Source organism: Balaenoptera ricei, chromosome 7 (genome assembly GCF_028023285.1).
Source record: "Balaenoptera ricei isolate mBalRic1 chromosome 7, mBalRic1.hap2, whole genome shotgun sequence".
Taxonomy (NCBI): Eukaryota; Metazoa; Chordata; class Mammalia; order Artiodactyla; family Balaenopteridae; genus Balaenoptera; species Balaenoptera ricei.
In genome coordinates, this window is record NC_082645.1 from 117122597 (window position 1) to 117145958 (window position 23362).

Sequence of the window (23362 nt, forward strand, 5' to 3'; positions counted from 1 at the left end):
ATCCACATTTAACTATTTAGAATTCCCTTTCTTAAGTCCTAAAATAATATGCCATGCATGTGACCTGGGGGCACACCAGTGAGACAGCGGGGTGGGGTTGGTGTCTTCTCCTTTAATTTCACGTTTTGGTCAACTCAGAATAACTAGGCTGAGAATTTCTGCTTAAAATTCGTAACAGTTCCTGCCCCTTTGTGTTAACCTCCCTTGTGTCCTTAGGCCCCGTCCCTGAGTCTGCTTTTGGGGGGTGGGGGGTGTGTGTGTGGGAGGTCACTTTCTTTCTCCAGCTGCCTTCAGATTTCTGTTCTGAAGAAGCTAATAGTTTGGGTTTTTCCGCTCCTGATAAAAGTTCCCTGTTAGTTCAGGTTCCCTAATCTTGGTGTTCTTTGAGAATTTATTTTCACTATTATGATTTAAATTGAAAAGATAAAATGTCATCTGAAGTGGAGCCATGTTAATGATAAGAAATGATTAACGGCTTCTTTTCCTAAACTCCACTGGGTCGTTACAGAGGACGCCCAGCCTGCTGGCCCCCAGCGACGACAGCTAAAGGGGCTTCAGTGTCCCCGACAGGCTAAAAGCAGTCAGTCAGCGGTCACCGGGCGTGTTTTATTCTAAATTCAAGTCCAGTAGCATTTCAAGAGCGCATGGGAATGTGTTTTCTTAAGATTATTCTACTCCAAGTGGGGGAATTGAGTGGAGCGCAGAATGGCCTCTTCTGAAATGAGACACATCTGCCGTGACTTTTGGTTCTAGCTGCTCTGGGAACACATGTGCACGTGCACATGCTTTCCCATACACGCGTTCCCATACACGCGCACACGCACAGGCTGCTGGGCGTGTGCCCCCGAAGCATGTGTGTTTATCCTTTAAGGATTGCTGCACCCTGGTACTTAAATAGGGCAGCCGGCTGGTCTGGTCGCCATGGTCCCCACCCTGCTCACCCCGTGATGACCTCTTCCAGAGGGGCTGTGCTGTCATCTCTGTAACCCCCACTTAGGGAGTCCAGCCCGCAGAAAGGTCCCGATCCATAGAGGAGTAGCGTGAAGGAGTATCTGGTGTGTACGTCTTCTGCCGAATCTTCTGTTATTTTTCATTTAGCCTCTTGGGAGGCACCATTCAGTCCTGACCGGGCAGTGATGGAGGCGATGAACATTTTTAAAGTAAATCTTTTAAAATTGAAGATGTGTTTTTCTGGTCAGTTAAGTCAAGCATTAATTTTATTAATCTGGTCAGGTAAATCAGGCATTAATTTTATTAAGCTAGTTGCCACAAACAAGTATATTCCATTCGAGGGAAGATATGTTTGCAAGTAAAAAGGCACGACACACACTGTTGCAGTGTTTATATAATTACACGTCTTTCTTTAATGGAGCCCTGCTTAATTTATAATCAATATGTAATACTTGCTGTGATAAACATAATCTTTGGTGGTATGTGCTTAAATATCAGCCGTGCATTAGTGAATGGAGCTCATTTTAATTCCCACTTTACCCTCTTTGTTTTCCTATTAAGGTTATTAAAAACTATATTATTGAATTTTTTTTTTCATGCCAGATGGTAGAAAATGTGGAAGGTACCAAAAGTTGACAATGAAAAGAAAGTCTCTTCATTACCTTGTCCCCGGGCCACCTGGTTCCATAACCCTAGATCAGCAACTGTGAAGTTTTTTATCTTGCCAGAAGTGTCCTCAGCATGGACAATCTTGTGTGTGTATTTTACACACACACACACACACACACACACACACACACACACACACCCCTGTAGCTTTGGGATGGCTGCACTTTGGTACGTTGGGGCTTTAAACATTTTGTTGGCGACTTAGCCTTCATTACATGGATGTATCCAAATGTACGTAACCAGCCTTGGGTTGTTACAAGCACAGCAAGGGCACTCTTTTTTTTAAAATAACTTTATTTATTTATTTATTGGCTGTGTTGGGTCTTCGTTGCTGTGCGCGGGCTTTCTCTATTTGCGGCGAGCGGGGGCTACTCTTTGTTGCGGTGCGCAGGCTTCTCATTGCTGTGGCTTCTCTTGTTGTGGCTCACGGCCTCTAGGCGCACGGGCTTCAGTAGTTGTGGCGCACGGGCTTAGTAGTTGTAGCTTGCGGGCTCTGGAGCACAGGCTCAGTAGTTGTGGCACGTGGGCTCAGTAGTTGTGGCTTGCAGGCTCTGGAGCACAGGCTCAGTAGTTGTGGCACGTGGGCCCAGTAGTTGTGGCTCACGGGCTCTAGAGCGCAGGCTCGGTAGTTGTGGCGCACAGGCTTAGTTGCTCTGCACAGGCTTGGTTGCTCCGCAGCATGTGGGATCTTCCCGGACCAGGGATTGAACCCGTGTCCCCTGCATTGGCAGGCGGATTCTTAACCACTGCGCCACCAGGGAAGTCCTCCCCCTTGACTTTCTGACACATCCCAAAGTGTTCTGACTGGATCTTCAATGTCTAATATGTTTCTGAGGATCAAAACTCCAGCTCAAAAGTCTTCTTCTAAACCATAAAGTGTTGTATTGTAAACACTTGGATTTTCCAACCATCACCTACTATAACTTTATTGGGGGGATTTCAGGCAAGTGAGTATTTTAGTGAAAAACCAAAAGGCCCGAAGTTGACCGGCTACAGGGTCATTTCCAGGAAAGCCAGGAACTTCCTTCGTCCTCACACTTGCCCACATTCGGGATCGGAAGGGTCTTGACACCCCTGGCCAGGGTGGGGCCTGCAGTGCTGGGGCAGGACTTCGGAGTCGTTGGAGTGTGTGTTGCGTTTTAGGAGGCAGGACACCCACTGGAATCGGAACAGCCGAGTGAGCCAGGCACATCTCAGCTTCTCTGGGTGGAAGTGAGGCTAGGGGTGGGCTGGACCGTCTTCGGTGTCCTTCCCGTTTGAAAACTGGCACCTTGGGGGCATCTTGACCTTGCACTTTGGTAAGTCGCAGCACCTCACTGCCTTTTACCCTCCTGTTTTACAGATGCCTTTGTGAACAGCCAGGAATGGACATTAAGTCGATCCGTCCCGGAGCTCAAAGTGGTGAGTGTTTGCTCTGGCCTCGGGTGTGGTCATTCCTCACCTGCAGGAGGGGGGCTTGCAGGGGGGCTCAGGAAGAGGCGAGGTGTGACCTGCGAGCACCCCAAGCCCGCATCCCAGTGGGCGTGAGGGGTCTCATTCCCTGGGGCCCAGAGGTGGGCCGTGTTCTGCTGTGTCCTGGGGAGGGGCCAGGTGAGGCTGAGGTTAGGGCTGGAGTCCTGAGGGCGCCCGTGACCGTCATGACAGACGGCCAGGCGGGTGGCCTTGTGTGCAAGGCTGGGTCCACCCGCCACTGTCTCTCGTATCTGAGTGTGTGAGAGAGAGACTTTGTCTCACACACACGCACACACACACACGCACATGCACACGCACACAGCTTTATTAGTCCTTTGCAGGATGTCATGGAAAGTCTCTGTAGCGAGTCATCGAGATGTAATTATAATTCATCACCGAGAAAATGTGACTGTGTACTGTGTTACAAAGGAGTAGCGTAAAATTAAAAGTCTTGTTTTTATTATGAACTTTAAGTACTCTTTCAGTGACACTATTTAAGGTTCAAATTGACTTAAATAAAGAATGACTTGGGTCCGTTACAGCCACACCTCTGAGCGTCTCCCCACTTCACCCGCCCCCCGCACTTGGGGACGGAAGAAAGGACAGCTAGAACTGTTAAATAATCACATTGTTATGAAATATGCGGCTTCTGGAGGACGTGTGTGTGTGTGTGTGTATCTTAAACTTGTCACGCGACAGACCTGACCATGGTGACAGCAGGTCAGCTCTTCCCGTCCAGGCCCTGGGCCTGCTCTGCTCGGCCCACCTGGCCCCTCAGCCTCGGCATGTTGTCCCCCCATGTGCCCCTTCTCCGAGGCCCCAGAGTTTGTCAGCAGCTCCAGCCTGTCTGCCCGGTGACCCCAGAGGCCCTCGGACGCCCTTCCCGGGGCCCCAGCCACCTGCAGTGCTTCGCGGGTGGACCCGGGGCGGGGGGACGGGCCCCTTCTGGCCTCTCCCTCCAAGACAAGGAGATGGAGCGAGGACAAGAGTGTCTGTGACTTCCAGTGTCACCGGGAAGAACAGGTTTTGAAACTTAAGGCCTGAAGGGAGGGCTCGTGGGCAGGGCCTCTGACATCCCCCCCGGCCCGAGGGCATCTGATGTGTGTCCCCGCTGCCATTGCCAGGCGTCCAGGCCGGGCCCCCTGCCCTCCCGTCCCCCCTCCTTCCTCCCACCAGGTCTGACCTTTCTCGGTGGCCCCTTCCTTGGGGGGAGGCGAAGGGGCCCACGGTCCCGGGGCCATTCCAGAAGCGCGGGTTCCGCAAGCCCAGCCCTGGGACAGCGCCGCTCTGTCCTCTGTGCTCTGTGACGCCGTCCCCGGAACAGAGCGAATCCCGTGGGACACGGTCAGGAGGCGACGTCAGTGATCGCGGCCGCGCGGCCAGGCATGCTGCTCGGAGGTTTCCAGGGAGGTTTCCGAGTCTCAGAGGCGGCCCCTGGAGCCGGCCAGAGGTTGGGGTCCTGCCGTGGGAGTCAAGCCAGGGGAACGGTGTTCTGATGATGACGACACTTAACTCTGTGCGGGGCGTGGGGTACCTCCTGGCTGGAGTTGCCACCTTTAGTCCTGAGCCGGTCGTGCTGTTGTCCCCACTCCACAGGCGTCGGGGGCTGAGCCTCAGATGTTAAGAATGTGCCCAAGGAGCCCTGGTTAGTGAGAGGTGGAGCCGGGATCTGAACCTGGCGTTGGTGCTTCCACATCGGCTCTGCCGGCAGAACTTTCTGCAACGTGGAAATGTTCTCTGTCTTCAAGGTGGCGCCCATGGGCCCCGTGTGGCTGTAGAGCATCTGAAGTGTGGCCAGTGCAAGGGAGGTGCTGAAGTTTAAAGCTTAAGGGTGTCAAGGCCTATGGTTTAGACCCAGTTTGGGGAGTTAGAGGTGGTGAGGGTTCTGCCAGAGCCCGCATAGCAGCCCGTGACTGAGGACGCCTCCTACCAAAACCTGTGTTCTCTGCTGGTATTTCAGAAGCATGGCATTTTCTGGAATTAGTGCTTGGAGGTGTAGGGGTGCTTGTGTTAACCGGTGGTGTGGATTTATGATCCTAAAACAGAACTCTCATAAAGTTGGCTTGAATTCACAGAAGGGGTGGACTCCATCTCACGGATAAGTAAATGGGGAGGATTCTGCAGTTCTTCTGGGGGAGGGGCCCTGCGCCCGACCCGTGTGGGGACGGCCAGCTCTGCTCTGGGCCAGGCGTCCTCCTGCTGGGGGGTGCAGCGGGCAGCTTGGCCTCAGCAGATCCCTTCTGTGCTAAGGCGTTCCCGGCATCTACAGAAATGCTCCTTTGTTCGGGGCAGCCTCTGTGTATCCACAGGGCTGCGATTGTGTCCTGCCTGGGTACAGCACCGGGGACAGGTGGTCCCTTAGGTCAGCACCCTCGGAACCCCTGACTGTTTCAGAAACGCAGCAATTCAGTGACATAATAGCAAGCCTCAGATGGACTCTTTATGTAATGTTGGGCCATAAACCATCTGGAATCTGTCAGAGAAAAAATGTCAATGTTTGCTTTCATTTTTTTTTTGGCCCACCACATGACTTGTGGGATCTTAGTTCCCTGACCAGGGATTGAACCCGGCCCCTCGGCAGTGAAAGCAAGGAGTCCTAACCACTGGACCTCCAGGGAATTCCCCAATGTTCGCGTTCTTTTCAAGAGTGGCAGTGCCATGCTATGTGCTTCCTGAGGTTGTGTGATGGGGGCCAGTTGCTTTGGGTCCACACTCGGGTCCCTGCAGACGTGTGCCAGGCAGCACGTGCTGACCACTTACCTCTGGGCAGAAAGGAAACCACTCCATAGATCTCTGGCCCGTAGAGGTGGGCATCTGTCAGCAACCTGTCATATCCTACTTGTGCATTTTCATTGAATTCTCAACTGGGATTTTTACCAAAAGCCTCGATTTTATTTTCAGCAAACCACGTGTATAGCTGGTAAGTGGTGAAGTGTGGGACAGTAGAGAACTCAGTTTAGAAAGACACCTCGTGTGATGTGACCGTTCACAGCCCCGCCCAGAGGATGCCGGGCCCGTGTGATGACGTATCGCCACCAAAATACACAGATCTGTAATTTTCAGGACACCTTTTCCCGTATTACCTTGCTTCTCCCCGAGCCTGTAGACCCAGACTGGCCTGATTCCATTCTCTCTAGTTTGTATCCAGTAGCAGTTCATGGATCCCAGTGCAGCTTTACAGCTTAAAGAGCATTTTTATCCCTTACTTTATTTCCTCCTCACAGCTGGCTGTTAGTTTCTGCCAGTGTTTCAAATTAAAATAATGCCCGTGGTGTGCAAACATAAGAAGGTGTATGAGATGGCCATTCGATCCAAATAAAACACCTTCCCCCCCCACCCCCGGGACTGAGTGATTTGATCCTTCTAAGGGGTGAGTTAATTCTTAGCAAATCATTGACGTGTAAGAAGGAGGGAATATCGCCACGCACAGAAAGCACAGACTGAACAGTGTTTGATTTTGAGCATTTTCCTCCTCGGGAAAGAAAAAGCCTAATCTTAATTAAAAATTCAATTCTGCGGCATACTGTTCTGGATTTTCTCAGCGTGAAGCTGACAAACAGCAGGTGCCCTTGAGCAAAAGAATAATTAACAGGTAGAAATTCTCAGATTATAGAGGCCCAAAGCAAAGGGAAGACATAAGTCAAATCAGGAAGGGAAACAACTTTATTTAGGATCCGTCCACATAGTCTGGGGCTTGGAGCTGTAGTAATAAAGCATCTCGTTTCTACTCACTGGCGTTAGTGTCATTCATTCATTTATTCACCCAGTGTTGCTAGGAGCCCGCCGTGGGCAATGCTGGGGGGTAGAGAACCAGACACAAACGAGACCCCCGTCCCTTGTCAGCACTGGAGAGAGTCAGACCCACATACCGATGTTGGGGAGACAAAGAGGTAAGGGACAAGGTAGCGTTAGGAGGAGGGCACTAAGGGGGCTTTGGGGAGCGGCACTGGTTGAGGCTGTGTGGCATTAGGAAGGCTTCTCAGAGGAGGTGATATCTGAACTGATTGCTGACCCATGAGTAGGGGTATTATTTCGGGCAGCGATTGATGTGGAACAATCTAGGCGTCTGGAGTCTGCAAGGCCTGTTAGGATGGTGTTTGGTCACCGACATATCAAGGACGAAGCAGGGCGTGGGAAGCCGAGGACGAAAGGACCATGACGGTGGGAGGGGCAGGATGGTCCAGGGTTTTAGGTCAGGTTTTAACTTCCTTTCCACAATCTCGTGGCAAATTTGTGCGCTTTCATGTTTGTTCTTCTTGTTAGTGGCACCATCACCCATTTATCCAGCCAGCCAGCACACCCCCCAACCCCCGTTCCATCCATCCAACCATCCCGTATTTACCGGCACTTTACCGGGGCCGGAGCCTGTGCCGGGTGTAGGGATTGAGAGAGGTGTCCTTGCCAGCATCACAGACATAGTGCTTGGTCTTCGGGGACCTGAGCGTGCTGGGGGGGTGGAGTCAGGAGCGTCAGCAGTCACAGTGTGGCGTGTTCTGGGTGTGCAGAGAAGCAGGGAAGCCACCCAGAACTCTCTTCGGGTGAAGGGAGCGGTGCCTGCCGGACCGGGGTGCCTACAGCAAAGTTGATCGTAAGGATTTGGAGGGAGACACTTTGTTGTCTGTTCGTGAAATACTTGGACTCTGGCCTGCAGGCAGTGGGAGGCTTCCCAAGAGTTGTGAAATGAGGGAGTCGCATCTTTGCAGCGTCAATTTTAAAGAATCTCTGGTATTCTCTGGGCGAAGAGGGGGAGGTCCCAGGCAGGGAGATAAGCTAAAGGCTCTCCCAGGATCCAGTGGATGGACCGCACAGCCTGCCCCGTGGGAGGTGGGGTGTGGAGACCCTCAAAAGCACATCTGGGCGGGGTGGGAATTGGAGACGGCGTCCAGGTGTCTGGCTTGGGAGTCTGGGTGGTGGTGTGATCACAGGATGATGAGCAGACTGGGGGGAGAACAGTAAGGTCTGGACACGCTGAGGTTTCAGTACCAGTGTAGATGTGTATGGGTTTACCTGGAGAGGGGGTGGGGCTGGAGAATGCCAGTGGGTATCCGTAGCTTACTGGGAGTAGGTGGGATGTAGCCTGACTCCCTTGGTTGGAGGGGTGGTACTTAGAATCCAGGATCTAGGGAATCTAGGAGGTCTAGGGAAGGAGCCACCGTGGGCTGGGGCTAATTTGAAGAGGAAGCCCAGAGCGGGAAGTTTGAAGAAAGAGAATCTCCTCTACAGCTTCCGGTGATGCAGCAAGGGGAGGGCCAGGGGATTTACAAACAGAAGTCATCGGTGACCTCGAGCAGTGTCCTTGTAGCCATAGGGTCAGCACATCAGGCTGGGGGTGGGTAGGGTCAGAGAGTGGGCGAGAGGGAGGCAGGCTGTTCGTAGGCGGGGACCTGTGTCCAGGGCAGGTCTCTCGTCCTGCTTTTCCTCAAGAGAGAATTGATTGGATCATGCTTAAATGCAGAGGGGAAAGTTCTAGCCGGGGAGGAAGAGATTAAAATGCAGGAGAGTCTTTGCACAGAAGGTAGAGGGGGAGTGAGATCCCGAGCAGAGGGAGGGCTTCCCCGGGGACAGCCACCTGAGTCCAGGTGTGTCAGTCAGCTGTGTTAACACGGGAGCTTTCTCTGAAGAAGGCAGGGTGAAGCCAGCCTTGCCTGCCGGTGACTGTGAGCTCCTACTTGCTGGTACAGTGGCCCTCACATCATGCTGACTTGTTTTTCATCCAGCATGAACACCTTTGCCGCCTTGACCGTGTGTCCCTGCTCTGTCCTGCAGTGTGGACCCCGTGTCCAGAGGTGCAGGCTGGCTCTCCTCCTCCTCCCCGCCTTGGTCCAGTTTTCTCCCCTCCGGTCCCTCCCCAGCACTGTGCTTTTCTGGTGTGGCTCTTTTTCAGCTAGTCTCGCCCGGCTCCAAATCCTACCCCAAAGTTGTGACGGAATGCGCCAGAATGTCCTCCTAATCCCCTTATGACTCTGTAACTGCCACTGCGTCCCATTTAACCTCGTACCTTGTTGAGTGTTTTGAGGGTCCACAATACATGTTGGTGGGCAGACTCACTGTACACCTTCCCGATGTAACCAGCGCTCATGGGATTCAGTGTGTGCTCTAACCATGTTGCTTCTTCAGGCCGTAGAGGCTGATAAAACGTGAGATGTTAATTGAAGGCGTTGGAACCCCTTTTTCTCCAGCAGAAGGATTTAACTGGCCCATTTTCGGCCATCCCGCTGATGCTTGGTCGTGATGGTGTTCAGGATTGCTGTCCGTTTTAACCTCTCTGTTTGCAGGTTGCTGAATAGCGTGATGTACTGACTACTCCTTAGTGACTGTCCATTTCTGTGTTTCAGGGCATTGTGGGTAATTTGGCCAGCGGCAAGTCGGCCCTGGTGCATCGCTATCTGACCGGCACGTACGTCCAGGAGGAGTCTCCCGAAGGTATGCTGCGTGTCACACAGTCTCCACCTCAAGAGAGTTTAGTTTTCTAAAATTTTTGTTAGCATATTCTAAATCATTACTGTGATGTATCCCATGTCAAGAAAAGTAATAACATACCAAGCAGTAAAAATCCGTAGGCTTGTTGCTTCTTCTGTAGTATTTTTCGCCAACCATCTCGGCATTTGGAGCAAATAGAGTCAAACCATGAATGCTGTGGAATGTATTTCGTACCGAATAGTTCTGTCCCTTCAAATGTGAATCCAGTGTCACTCCTTTAACTATTACTGCTTGGACGTTTCTCTGATCTGGATCTTGAGTTTATACATAATTTGTGTGTACTGTTCCTTAGTCATAGATCCGAGCCTTTCAGATGACCACCACCATACGTTTGAGTATGTTTTCCCCCTTATATTGTATTCTAAACATTTAATAATCACTTTGCATGAGGATAAGCTATTTCTTTTGCCATGAGGCTTTTACTTCTTCAGTTAACATATCCATATTTTGTTTTTTTGCTTTAAATAAAATGATGGTAGTAATGCTAGGAAACCGCTTAGCTCCCGCGTCCCCAAATCCAGGTAGAGTGTACACGCACAGTTTTCTAAATTATATTTTCTCTCCGTGTAACCTTTGAAAATCCAACTCTGAGACACTGAATTTCTGGTTCCTTCTTTTTCTTACTGGCTGTTCCATTCTTTGCAGATATGGATGCAGGTAACTATACATTTTCTTCATGGCAGCGCTTGTGTTGTTTGAAGAGCGAGGAGAGACACAACTCTGTACCGTAGTCTTCCCTTCCCTCCTCGTTCTGTGTATCATCCTATTTGGTTTCATCTTATCCTTTTCTTTTTTTTTTAAGTTAAACATTCCCCCCTGTTTTGTCCCTTAGATGTCTTTTTAGCAGTAGTCCTGAGTAGCCTCACATGTTTCCCGTAACACCTGTTCTAGTATTTAACTCTTGTCCTGGATACCGTGTAACCGTTCAGAAAAGTGTGCAAGATGGAATCCTGTGGCGGTCTTTGCTTGGGGCTCTGCCATGACTTTGCAGAATTTTGCAGTCCCACCATAAAAGTCTCGTGGTGGTCACATGAGGGAAAGGCCTACTTTTTTTCGTTATCTGTATTGAAATGATGGTTTGAGGGAGATTAGAAGTGAAGGCTCAAATGTGGGAATCAATGAGGAAAAGCATAGCTAGACACTGAAAAATGGATACGGATGCTAGAAAATTGCGTGCTTTAGCGAGGTGAGAAAGTTAGCCGTCTTCTTTCCTGGAATCCGTACCTGGGTTGTACTTGTGTATTTGTGCCTTTGTGTCTGACTGTGGGTTTTAGCCATAGTCATTTAGATTATACCCGAGAGTTTTTTAGGGCTTTTTTCTTGGGGGTTCTACTTATTCCTCGGGTCTAGCAATTGTGTAGACTGATGACACCAGCTGCTGATGGACTAATTAGCTGGGCTGCAAGTGAGAGGGTCACCTCCTCAAGTAAATCTGCCTATGTGCCCCTGGAATGCTCAGGATTTCAGCTGAGGGGACCCCTTGGTCGGGGGGTCCCTGGAGGTTACGTGGTCTGGGCCCTGGTTTTGCTGCCATGAGCTGGATTCTCCTGTGCTCCGTTCGACGTCCGGCGTGGTTGGTGCGGGTCCCTGGTTCTCCTGCCTGTGGCCGCCTTCCCCTTCCCGCGTGGTGCTGTTTTGTCCTTATTGTGGCTTTTGCCATCTCCCTTTGGGCGTTCAGTTTGTGCCATCGCATTTGGCCCTGACTGATTTCTTTGTAGCGGGCCCTTATATTTTGATGAACACAGAAGCCTTTCTCTTGAACGTTGGCACGTAAAAAGTAAAAACTGTACCCAGTGGGGAGACCTAAATGTGATCTGTAACAGCCCTACTTCTTCGACTTTCCAGGTAACACATTTTACTCCGGGAATTTCATGGTATCATACAATTTTCAGAATACATTATTTTACAGGGTGGATGCATTCTCGAGTTCGCTAACGGGACATCCCTTCTTTCATCTGCAAAGTGGAAACATCTCACCCCTCAGTGGGGTCTGTGCCCAAGGGCTCCTGGGTCAGGGGAAAGATTGTCCTAGATCTTTGCTTGCGCCCTTCAGGAGCTGGCCCTGCCACCTGTCCTCTCACTGTTTGAGAGGTCAGGGGATTGTTCCTTGACGTTGCCAGGAGCGTAGAGAGCTCCCCCCAGGGGACGTGCGTCAGGTCCTCCGGGACATGGAAGAATTGTGAGCAGGTGCCTCCTGGTGCCTGGAAGCCTTTAGTCCCCGTGACTCCCTGCTTCCCAGAGGCCAGCCACCCTGCAACCAGGCACGTGGGCATGTGTTTGCTTCCCATGTTCTGTCCACGTACTGGGGCGAGTCCCACGTGGCCGCAGGAGGGAACCATAATTTGTTGTTTCTAAAAGGAAATGAATGAGAAAAGCCTTGCTTTCTCATCGTCTTGGCACACAGAAGTCCCTGCCCCCGGTCACAGAGCCTGTAGCTGCAAAGTGATTTCAGTCCTTGCCGGATGCATTAACATCCATCGATTACCCTTGCTCGCTTCATTGAGAAGCTTTCCACAGAGAATGTTCTGGAGCTGCAGTGTTCTGTGTCATCACCCAGGTTTATGGAGAACATCAGAGCAAAGGGAATCCTCTCCGGGGTGTGCGGGAGGTTGATGAAACCGATTACAGCTCAGCCCCACCTGCAGCTGCTTTCGTAGCAAAGGGTCAGGTTAGGACACAGCTGAAGGTGTACGTCACGGTCGCCAGGCCGAGAGGTTTGGCCTCTGGGTGAGCTGTTGAGACCTCTCCATTTTCTTGCTGTTATTATTACCTGCAGCTTTATCCCCCTTTCCTCTTACAGTGGCTGGAGTGATCCACTGCCTTCCCCACACAGGGCAGCGGCGTTACAGGGGAGGCGTGTTCCTGGGGGCGCTGTCTGTGCACACAGCTCATGGGAGCTTCCCTGCCCTTCTCCCGTCTGCACAGGCTCTTCTTTTGCTTTAATTAATGTGTAAACATCCTTTAGCGTTACTCTGACCTGTGGTGGGGATCTTTAGATTGCTGGGAGGGTGAAGGTGGTCAGGGCCTTCTGTTTTCAGATCCCCAACCTTCACCAGAGTGCAGGTTTCATCACCTCTCAGAGGATGACACCTGTTGTGCTTTAATTGTGTGATACATTTGGGTTGATACTTTATCCTTGTGGCAAAGGCAGCTGACTCATACAATTTAGATTATTTTAAAGATACAGCTGAAATGAGGGAATGGATTTAAATATTATGTGTGTTTTTTAATTAGTGGATTAACAATGCAAAAGTGGGTAACCCAGTAGGGAGCCTGTAAGTCCACGAAAATAATCCAAAGACTAAACTTTTTGTGCAGGCAAATACCCTTTTAATCGTGCGCGTGCGTGAGATGCATGTGTGTATCCGAGTCCTAGGGCTGCATGACATATTACCACAAACTGGGTGGCTTGAAACAATGGACATGTATTCTCACGGCTCCGGAGGCCAGGAGTCTGAGATCAAGTTGCTGACAGGTTGGCTCCTTCTGGAGGGAATGTGGGAGGATCCATGTGCCTGGTGACTGGCAGCCCTTGGCGTTCCTGGGCTTGTAGACGCATCATTCCCGTCTCTGCCGTGTCGTCACGGGGCCTTCTCCCTGTGTCTAAGTTTCCCTCATCTCATGAAGACACCCGTCTCTGGATTTAGGCCCACAGGTACTGGGGGTGCAGACTGGAACACATTTTTAGGGGACAGAATTTAACCCCGTAATAGTATGTGTATTTTACACGTCTGGTGTTGAAACAGAAGCTGCACTCAGACCTGTTGAAGTTGCCCCGTTACTTCCTGGTGACAAGAAGGGCGATGAGCTGCCCCAGACCTCACTGGCCACGCTCATGGCTGGTCTCCTAGAACATCACAAAGATCAGGTTAGTTTACATGTGACCTTCACACCGCTGATGGAATTTCACGGCTGTCACTCACTTCTGATGGAAAGAATCGGGTGAAAATTATTCCTCTGCCATTCAGTGCCCTATTAGTGGCTGCTAATTAGGACAGTGAATGAGGATCTGGGCGTGTCATTCGAGTTTCCGTCTCATGTGTTTGTGCGCTTGATGTCTGCTGGGCACCCTGCCTTCCCCGCCACAGACTCCACGGGCCTGCCGCAGGTTTTCGCTCTCTTCCTTCAAAATAAGAAAGAAAAGGAAAGAAAACCAAGGCTGCCCAGTATTAATGTAGGAATTTGATGGAAACGTGGGCCACCTGAGACACTTTCCCTTGCAGACCGGGACACGGTGGTGTCCCCGAGAGCTCTGAGCTTCAGAGCTGAGCCCTTGCCCCGCTACATCTCCCTCTGTGCCCCTCCCCTTGTGCCTCCCACCGTGGGCCACGCAGGGGACCTGGGGCCCGGAAAGACTGCTGCCCAGCGGCTGCTCTCATGGCGGTGGAGGAGGGGAGGGGCCTCTAGTTCTAAGACGCACTAAAGCGTCCAGCGGACTGAGTAGCTGGTGTTAAGGTTGGTGGAAACCACTTTAAGAACGTCCAGAGGCCTTCCTTCCTGTGATGCTTAAGTTAGCTGCTCTTGGCTAATGTTTCAAGGACTTAGGGCCACCAAATGGGGGGAAAGTGCCAGGATGATGTCACGCTGTCTGAGAGCTTCCCTTCGTTGGAACCTGGACTAAGCCCTCATCCAGGTGTGACATAGGTGGGCTCGCCACCTGCTGCGGAGCGGGGCCTCGGCCTGGGGTGACTTGGGGGCGCATGACCCTGTCGTTCTCAGGTCCTCAGGAGCTGAATCCATCGGAGGTTCATTCCTTCAGTGAATGACTCTTCAGCTTCCTGTAGGCTCTTCACCAATTCACATTTTTGGGTAAAAAAGCTCCGAGGCCATGGCAGCCCCGAATCTAGGCCAGCAGCCAGCAGGTTCCGGCCACGAGCCTGGTAACGGGGGACGTGCCGGCATGAGGGCTGCGACGGCACCGCCTCTCACCCGCGTGTCAGGCCCGCACTTGCCTGTGGTTGAAACCCGTGTTCCCAGCCCGTCGTAGCCACTTACTATCGTTGTGGCCTTGGGTGAGTTACCCATCCTCCTGAATTTCAGCTTACTCCTCCCTGCTCCCCAGTCATTGTAGGGACTGAATACGAGTGTAAGTGTGCAGATGACTGCGTTAGCCCCTGGCACGGAGAGAGGGCTCAGGGACACGTACCTTGTAAATATGGGTCCTGCCCCTTCGCTCCTGCATCTTCTTCTCCAGGTGGGCAGCCCTGCCTCCTGGGCTGTCCTCACAGGTGTGGCTTCAGGACTTCGTGTCCACCGGGCGCGAGGTCGTGATCCGCGCTGCTCATGCCCCAGGCGTCCTGTTCCTTGACCAGCTCAGGCCTGGCTCCAACATGCCTGAGGAACTGTCTCTCCTCACCAGTGCGGTTATTCTAACAGCTTTAAGCACAGCTCAGGTCATGACGGTAGAGCTCTGTACGAGACGCCTGGGACCTAATCAGGCCATTTGGAAACTAGAAAGAAGGATGGAATTTAAATTGGCCCACCATCCCCACAGGGCTTCCAGGATGGGGCTGAGCTCTGTGAGGTCTTTCTTGCACCCGGGCGGTGGGGCCTCTGTCTGGGCTGCGGTTCAGGGTCACGAGCTTCTCTGGTTGGACGTGGCCTCGGTGCACGGTGGCCGCTGTGGTGGATGAGACGGCCCCATCTTAGCCTTCTCTCCGGTGTTTCCAATCCGAGGGTGCCCCCCGAGGGTGACTGGCCCTGGGGTTACCACTGTGCCCTGCCCGTTCCTAGCCGGGACGTCACACACCGGCTGCAGCTCTAGTGGTCACTTCCTCCGGGAGCAGGGGCTGCTGGCCGTCAGGTCACTGTGAGCTGGACGCCCCTCTGTTAATCTTGCCGCTTCCCTTGAGGACTCCGCCTGGAATTGTTTCCCAACAGATGTGTCTATCGTCAGGGCAGTAAAAGCTTTCTGAGGAGCATGGGTATCTGAAGTCATTTTTTAAAAATGAATGTTTACTCAGTTCCTTAGAAACAAGCCATGTGGTAAATACCAGCCTTATTTTCTGGGACACGTGAAATGCATTTAAACTGTCAGCTCCACAAACCCTTTCCAAATCAAATAAACTTAAAAAGCATTTTTGTGAGCTACCGCTGCTCAGCAGATGTTAGGCTTATTTCTGAACACGTTCTTGGGTGCCGTTTAGTGTTCCAATGAACAAACTATGTAAACACTAATAAAATTTGAGTAGTTTTGAAAGCTAGCCAGTTAAATGTTGCAACGTAACTTTACCATGTTACTTGCAACCAAGTGATTATAAGTACATGATAAGTTTTTAACGAGGATTATCTGAAACCTTAAAATTAAGAGCCCACTGGTAGGTTGGCCTAATAGATAGAGCAGAAATCAGTTCGGCCATCTTCTTCAATTACTTCAGATGCTAACTCAGCCTCTAACTGTAGAAATACCATTGATTCTCATCATTGTCTTGATCTATGTAACCGTCTGCTAACTCTGTCCCCGCACATGTAAGCCATATTGAGGGTCAGGTGGTAGTGCCTTTAAAATAGGCGAAGGATACTGAAATTACCACTAGAACTTCAAAGAAATAATTAAAGAGAAGCATGTTCTACTTCATTTTAAACAAGAAAAAGAGAGCTGTAAAATTAGAACAAGGAGATTATGTTTTTCGCATTGACAAAATTGGCAGGACAAAATGTATTTTTGAATTGGTTGTTTGGGCCTCAGAACACATTGTCCCGTATTGTTATAATGAATTCACCGGGAAACTGAGGGCCTGCTGAGAGCTGGGCATGGCACCTGTGGTCAGTGTGTGTGTCCCAGAGGGGAGAAGAAGCTTCTGGATGAGTAACTGTAATTCACGGTGGTGATTTACACCTGGTCAGCTGAGCAGCTTTGCCTGCTGGCTTCTGCCGGGAAGTGTCCCTGGGCTCCCAGGGTAGCCCACACATGCTCCTTCATGTCATTTGACTGACAGAGACCCCAAAATAGTAGCGTGCATGCTGGGAACACAACCGTGTCTTTCCTAAGACACCTCAGGGCAAAACCATTTCTTTAATAGGAAAAAGGAGACTGGGGTCTAGAAAGTTTCACCTTTGAAATTAGAAATTATTTTTTCTAGAGAAATTTTAAGTCCCAAGATGTTTTTTTAGACCTTTAAGTGCATGACTTAACTGCAAATTAGAAAATAGTCCTTGGATCTGTCAAAGCTGAATTGCCACCAGGTGTTTTCTCCTTGGTCCGTTGCTACATCTGCCCATGACCTTGTGCCCTGACTTTGTCGTCTTGCTGGCAGCGGCTCTGGATCCAGGGAACCAAGTGACCGCTGACCAGTCCATCATTCACCCAGGCAGCTGCCTGCTCTGATCTGGTTCATGTTCATTGTCGTAGTGTAGAATCCCTTGGTTGCAAGGGAGAGATGACTAGCTTCACTGCACTTCAGTAGAAAGGGGGAATTTATTAACTTATGTACCTGGAGCAGCTCCGGGGATGGGTGTACAGCTTGAGAAAGCCCCTAATCACCTGATCCACGTGAGCTAGTGAGGAACCTGCCTCTCCCGTTGCTTGGGTCTCCCCACTTGGCGGCAGGCAGTTCTGGTGGCCTCATGACTGCACGGTCTTCAAAACTCACATCTCATGGGGAGGAAGAGTTGGATGTTTTTCTCAATAGCTCCAGGGGAAGACTTAGAGACACCTCTGAATGGCATTGCTTGAGTCGCAGACTCTAAGTTTTAACCAGTGGGAGGCTTTGTAATGCAGATCTCTTCCATGATGAACAGACCTGTTCCACTCAGTTTACCCAGTGGGAACAGGGTGCCCCGGAGACCAGAAGGGCCAGGTCCTGTTTGCTCTCACCTCTGTGCTTCCTTTTGCAAATCTCTGCCTTTTACAAGCTCACTTCTCTCCCACCCCCGCTCCCCATTTTATTGGTCCCAGGGAAGGGCGAGATCAGAGACTCATAACCAGTCCTTGACCGAGGCAGTCTGACCACAGGTGGAGAGGTTCTCTGTGGAAGTTTGTACAGAAAGGAAGAAATGCCGGCTGAGGCCAGCCTCGGGGCGGGCGGAGCAGAAAGAAAGGGGGGCAGGCAGCGCCGTCAGATGTGGGGCAGTGGGTCAGGGGGACAGGCTTACGTTCCAGGGGGGGGACGGGTACGGACGTGACAGCGTGGAGCCCACCTTCCAGTCACGGCTGGTGCGAGACGGGATTGCCGTGGAAAGGAGACGTACCTCCTGCAGGATGACGCTGTAAGATCACGCTTGCTGGACGTTAGAACTCTAAGGGCAGACTTTCGCTGGGGCCGTGGTCAACTCCCAGGGCCAGGACGTGGAGATAAGGCAACAGAAGGTAAAATACCAGTAGCAAAATAGGCCAAGTGCCACAAAAAGAACTACATGAGGAGGGTGTGTAGTGTGATGAAGGTGCCCGCAGACGCTCCCCTCCACGTCACCTCCTCATGCAGGACTCAGGGACCCCCCAGCCTGAGAGCTGGGGCATCGTGGGCACAAGACCTGAGGGGCTGGGACAGGCCCCCGTGTGCGTGCACGCCACGTACAGTTGCCGGTTATCTACAAAAGGTGACAGTTCGACGTGACTGAAATGGTTTGACTGAATCAATTCTTTGATGATTGACCCAGGCCAGAAGTGGAAACCGCATGCAACTCACAGTGTAGTCTTTTACCCATCGTAGGTGGCTTCCTGGATGTCCTGTGTTGGGAAGGATTGTGAGGCAGCATCTTGGGTCAGGAAGAATTCTGAGTGTAGCAGATGGTCACCCCCGTCTTGCGTCTGGAAGCCGCTCGGTTCTGTCCATGTGGCCCAAGGGGCAGCGTGTGTGGCCAGCACGCCATCCTTTTCTGAGCCCCATTTCTTACCATTTTGCTTCTTTTACAAAATGGCAACACCACAAACAAAAGAAGAACGCAGCATGGCTCTTTGAGGGCCACTTGGGTGGGACAGTATGTTGAAAGTGTGAAGGGGGTGGGGCTTGGTGACAGAAACCAGGGGGCAGTGTGTCCTCGACTCCTTCCACGCAGCGGAGGGGAGAGGGTGAGGCTGAAGCAAGAGGGAGGTGTGTGCAGGGACTGCCAGTTACACGGGGTGTGACCGCGTGGTCTCCGGGTGGACCGGGCTGCCAGCGCGTGCATCTCCCATTCGCCCTCGTGCGTAGAAGGATTCTGAAGGGAGTTGGGGGCTGGACCCCTGGGGTCCCGGTGGTCATTACACAGGTGCGGGCTTTGGAGAGGGACACAGCAGGGCAGATGGGAGGAGTCCTCAGACAACCTCTGGGCCTTGGAGCTAACACATAACGCTGGGAATGAGCCGCGGGGACCACTTACCACTGGACCCTCTGCTGCCCCATCAGGAGGGGCGGCAGCTTATTAGTCCCATGAAGCACTGGCTGTAGGATGGGCCCTGGCCGGCCTTCCGATTTGGGCAGGAGCCTGGCAGCACAGGTGCCAGCTGAGTGTGTCCCAGGGTGCAGGTGCAGGGGCTTCCTGGGCTGGGCGGGTTCCGAATCTGCCTGAGAGGGAGAGACAGGCGCACACGCACACACACACTCACACACTCACACCCCACCCCAGGGCAGTCTGTCTCCTGCCAGCCTTGGACGGTGGGCTTTGCTCCAGATCTTGGTGGTGTCCAGCTCACAGGGTGCTGGCCTTCTCAGAGACCAGATCACCCTCTAGGATGGGCACGGTGACCTGGAGACAGAGCCCGCTGGAATCCTGCTGTTAAAGTCCTGACACTTTTTCCATGGGAATGAGACAGTTACAGAGGGTGATCCTCCACCTCTCCCCCCACCCCCGGAAATGGAAGAGGACAGTCCAAACGATAAGTGATGTGTCCCCAACTTCCCTGGGGGTGCAGTGGTTAAGAATCCGCCTGCCAGTGCGCAGGGCACACGGGTTCGAGCCCTGGTCCTGGAAGATCCCACATGCTGCAGAGCAACTAAGCCCGTGCACCACAACTACTGAGCCTGCGCTCTAGAGCCTGCGAGCCACAACTACTGAGCCCACGTGCCACAACTACTGAAGCCTGCATGCCTAGAGCCCGTGCTCCGCAACAAGAGAAGCCACCACAATGAGAAGCCCGCGCACCACAACGAAGAGCAGCCCCCACTCGCCACAACTAGAGAAAGCCCGCGTGCAGCAACGAAGACCCAATGCAGCCAAAAATAAATTAAAAAAAAAAAAAGTGACGTGTCCCCAGAAGGAATACCAAAGGAGAGACAGCTCTCCCACAGCTGTCACCCCCTCCCTGTACTGTTGCTGCTCGTGAGCTGAGAAGGATTGTTGCATTTTTAAAGATCTGTAAAAATAAACAAAAACAACCCCCCCGCCCCGACCCCGAAACAAGGCTACTGCCCGCAAGGCCACTATCTGGTGGCCCTTCGCGGTGATGGTTTGTGACCCTGCTCTGCAGTGTCAACACATCAGGTATTAAAATGCAGAGGATTTCTGGGTTTCTCCATAGGGTCTAATCTCACAACCACCATCCTGTTTTAGTTTTTTGAAACAAACACCTGATTTATATTCAGAGAATTGTGTGTGAACAGACAGTCCTAAAGCCAGTACTTTCACGTGTCCAAATCTTGAATTGCATATTCAAAAACAAAGTTGACAACGACAGTTTTTTTTTTTTCATAACAAGTTATTTTCACATGGGAAACACTAGTTGAGAGCAGTCAAATCTGAGGGACTAAGAGACCATTTGCCCATGTGCTGGTAGCTGAGCAACCCACCAAGGCACTGTTGGGTGCCGGCCAGCTCACCTCCACACCCACTTTTCTGAGGCTGCTGCCCCTGGACTCGTTCCAGGCCATGGCTGGTGGGATTTGGCCTCATTTAAAGACACCAGGTGAGCAGCTGGGCTCTTTCTCCTGAATCTGCAGTACTTCTTGTAATTCATCCTTTTTCATGCTGAAAATAAATGTGCAGAATACTAAAAATAAAACAAACAAATAGCCTTAAGTACATTTCCCCCCAGGGAAACAAGTATATGTGCACGACTGATATTCCATTTACCACCAAACTATTTCAGAGACGGTAGTAGATGCTGGAATGTTCACGTACAGCCACCCCAGTGGGTACTGGGACATTTCCAACAAACAGCTTACTTCTCTGGTCACACAGGCATACCTCATTTTATTGGCACTTCCCAGATATTGCAGTTTTTTTTTTTTTAAACAAATGGAAGGTTTGTGGCAGCCCCGTATCCAGTGAGTCTGTCGGCGCCATTTTTCCCAACAGCACTTGCTCACTTCACGTCTCTGTGTTACGTTTGGATAATTCTTGACATATTTCAAACTCTCTACCAGCAGAAAGGTTATGACTTGATGAAGGCTCAGATGATGGTCAGCATTTTTTAGCAGTATTTTGAAATTAAGGTATGTACGTTGTTTTTTAGACATAATGCTGCTTAATAGACTACTACAGTATAGTATAAACATAACTTACATGCACTGGGAACCCCCAACATTCCCGTGACTCGTTTTATTGTGATATTCGCTTTATTGCGGTGGTCTGGAACTGAACCCACAGTAGCTCCGAGGTGTGCCCGTATATTAGATTTTATAGGGAGGGGCCCATCGTTATGTGGCTATTTTCTCCTTCAGGGGGCTGACTGAAAACCATGCCCCCTGCCCCATCCGCTCGGTGGGTTCCCAGTGGGTTCCATGGGGCACAGGCTGTGTCTGTTCCTGGTGCCCAGTCCCCTCCCATACCCCACCCAGCTGGCTCTCCTGGTCAGTTCCCATTTCCTCCCGCTGCCCTTGACAGTCAGAGATTCTGTCTTGTTCACTCTGTTCCCGGCACCAGCACTGTGTTTATTATTGGCCCATAACGGGCTTTGCTAAATGCTTGCTGAGTGGTGGTTCTGAAGACCAAGGTTTTATTGCCCCAGTGTAGGGAGCTAACAGAGAAATGGGGAACGGCAAACACAGGGGGAGAACCCTTGCCAAATACTAATAAGAGCCGAACTGTGTCACAGGTGGAGTGTAAATCAGATATATTCCCCTGTGTTCCTCTATCGCTTGCTTGCATGGAAGTCCCCATCTGAGATTAGAAACACACTGTACACTTGGATAAATATTGAGACGGATACTGGGACTCACAAAATCTTCTCCCTGGGGCAGTATGAGTAGCACCATCCAAAACTTGCTATCTCATGAGCTGTTTTGACTTGGGAAAAATAATTGTTACCTTGGGTCTTCCAGAGTGCCTGGAATTGTGACAGAGTGTTAAGGAGAATCCTGGTTTTCATATGGGAATTTGAGCGTGAGACACACACCTTGCTTTCATTCTCTGCTTGCTGTGGTCTTGGTTCTTCCTTGTCCTTGAATTTCACTTTGAGACTCTCCCTCAATGTGCAAGTCCCCAGACAAAGTCGTCAGTGTAACATAGCAGAGCTTTAGTTGGTGTTCAGGAGACACAGGTAGTGTTTCGGGAGCCTGACAGCTGACACAGATCAGCTCCCGCTCCCCTTCGCTGTGGCTTCAGAGGCAGGTGGTGGTGTCCGTTGAGTTTTCACATAAGGAAGCTGAGGCACCAGCCGCTACTGAAGCCGCACAAGGTCGCCCAGCTCAGAGCCCGCCCCTTGGCGGGCGGCTTCGAGCCCGTTCCTCTGCACCGCACTCCCCCTGCCTGGATACACACACTCTGCCGTCCTGAAAGGGCCACAGCCCACCTGACGGCTCAGCATCCACATTCAGGGGCCTCAGCAGGACCTCGGGTCACCAGGTCTCCTGCGTGCTGGGCCGTGCCGGCCCCTGCAGGCTGCCTGTCCCTTGGAACAGCTGCTGAGTTACTGGGGAAAGTACTGAGTTCGGTGGAGGACAGTATGTGAACTTTGGGGGTGGGGGGCAGGGTGGGTCCTAACTTCCAAAGACAGTTTTGCAGGGAAGTCTGAGTGTGTGGTGCCAGGGCAGCCTGAACGGGCCTGGGGCTCTGAGCCCAAGGGAACAGGCTGCGGGCCCAGGCGCCAGCATCATACCTGGAGCGTGAGCTGCATCACACCTAGAGTGTGAGCTGAGGACAGTGAAGTCCAGGCTTCCCTTTCCAGAGGGCATCCCCTGTCCACCACGGAGCCCGTGGACATCTTCACAAGAAAAGGGATGCTTTGGGCTACAGGACCTGCCTGCCTCCTGGGGTTGCTGATATCGCAGGGCGTGTTTTATTCTTTGCAGTATCTGAGGTTCTGCCGCCGTGATTACAGAGAACATTTTGTTGGGATAATCCTATTTTACAGCCATGTTAGTGTTTTTTTGCAGGGGAAAAGCTAATAAAACTTTATGAAAGTGGAATTGGGCCTGTCCCTGGACGTTGATGATTGGAGATTGGTCCAGGTCAACCAGCCTACACCTTCCCAGGGTTTCTGTGTTTATTTTAGTCGTGAGAAGATAGCACTTGGAAGAGAGAACTCTTAATGGGTTTCATGTGTTAAGCTGCTAATTTACCTTTTTCTCAAAGTTCTTGGAAGTTAAGATGTAAGGAAATTGAATTTAGCTATTCGGCAACAAACCACTTCCCCAAACATTAATTTTCCAGTTTCTTTTTTGAGCAGCAATACCATTTTTACAAAATGTTTCAAGTAGATCTCTGATGCATCATGGTGTTCTGTTAATAAAACTTGTACAAGTTCTAGTTTATAGATTTCTGACTCATTGCTTATCAGAGACAGCAATAAAGCTATTTTATGAACACAGAATAGGGCTTAAGGGGCTCCTGTTTCAGTTTTATATCTGCCTTTTCATCCAATTAATTTTTGATTTTATTTGCTTGATGTCAAGAAAACCTGAGCTACACAAGTGATACTTAAATAAATAAATATATATATATATATATATAT

General features: G+C 51.1%; 1 protein-coding gene across 10 annotated transcripts in view; it reads left to right on the forward strand.

Moving 5' to 3' along the window:
* Positions 1-23362, forward strand: part of AGAP1 (ArfGAP with GTPase domain, ankyrin repeat and PH domain 1) — a 550927-nt gene that overhangs the window by 184079 nt on the left and 343486 nt on the right. For 6 of the 10 annotated variants that reach the window (XM_059928979.1, XM_059928981.1, XM_059928985.1 and 3 more), the window contains exons 2-4: positions 2963-3021; positions 9408-9495; positions 10198-10209. In XM_059928979.1, the coding sequence (XP_059784962.1) occupies positions 2963-3021; positions 9408-9495; positions 10198-10209 (159 nt within the window). The remainder of the gene's footprint in view (positions 1-2962; positions 3022-9407; positions 9496-10197; positions 10210-23362) is intronic. The other 4 variants (XM_059928980.1, XM_059928982.1, XM_059928986.1 and 1 more) reach the window with 1 other exon arrangement.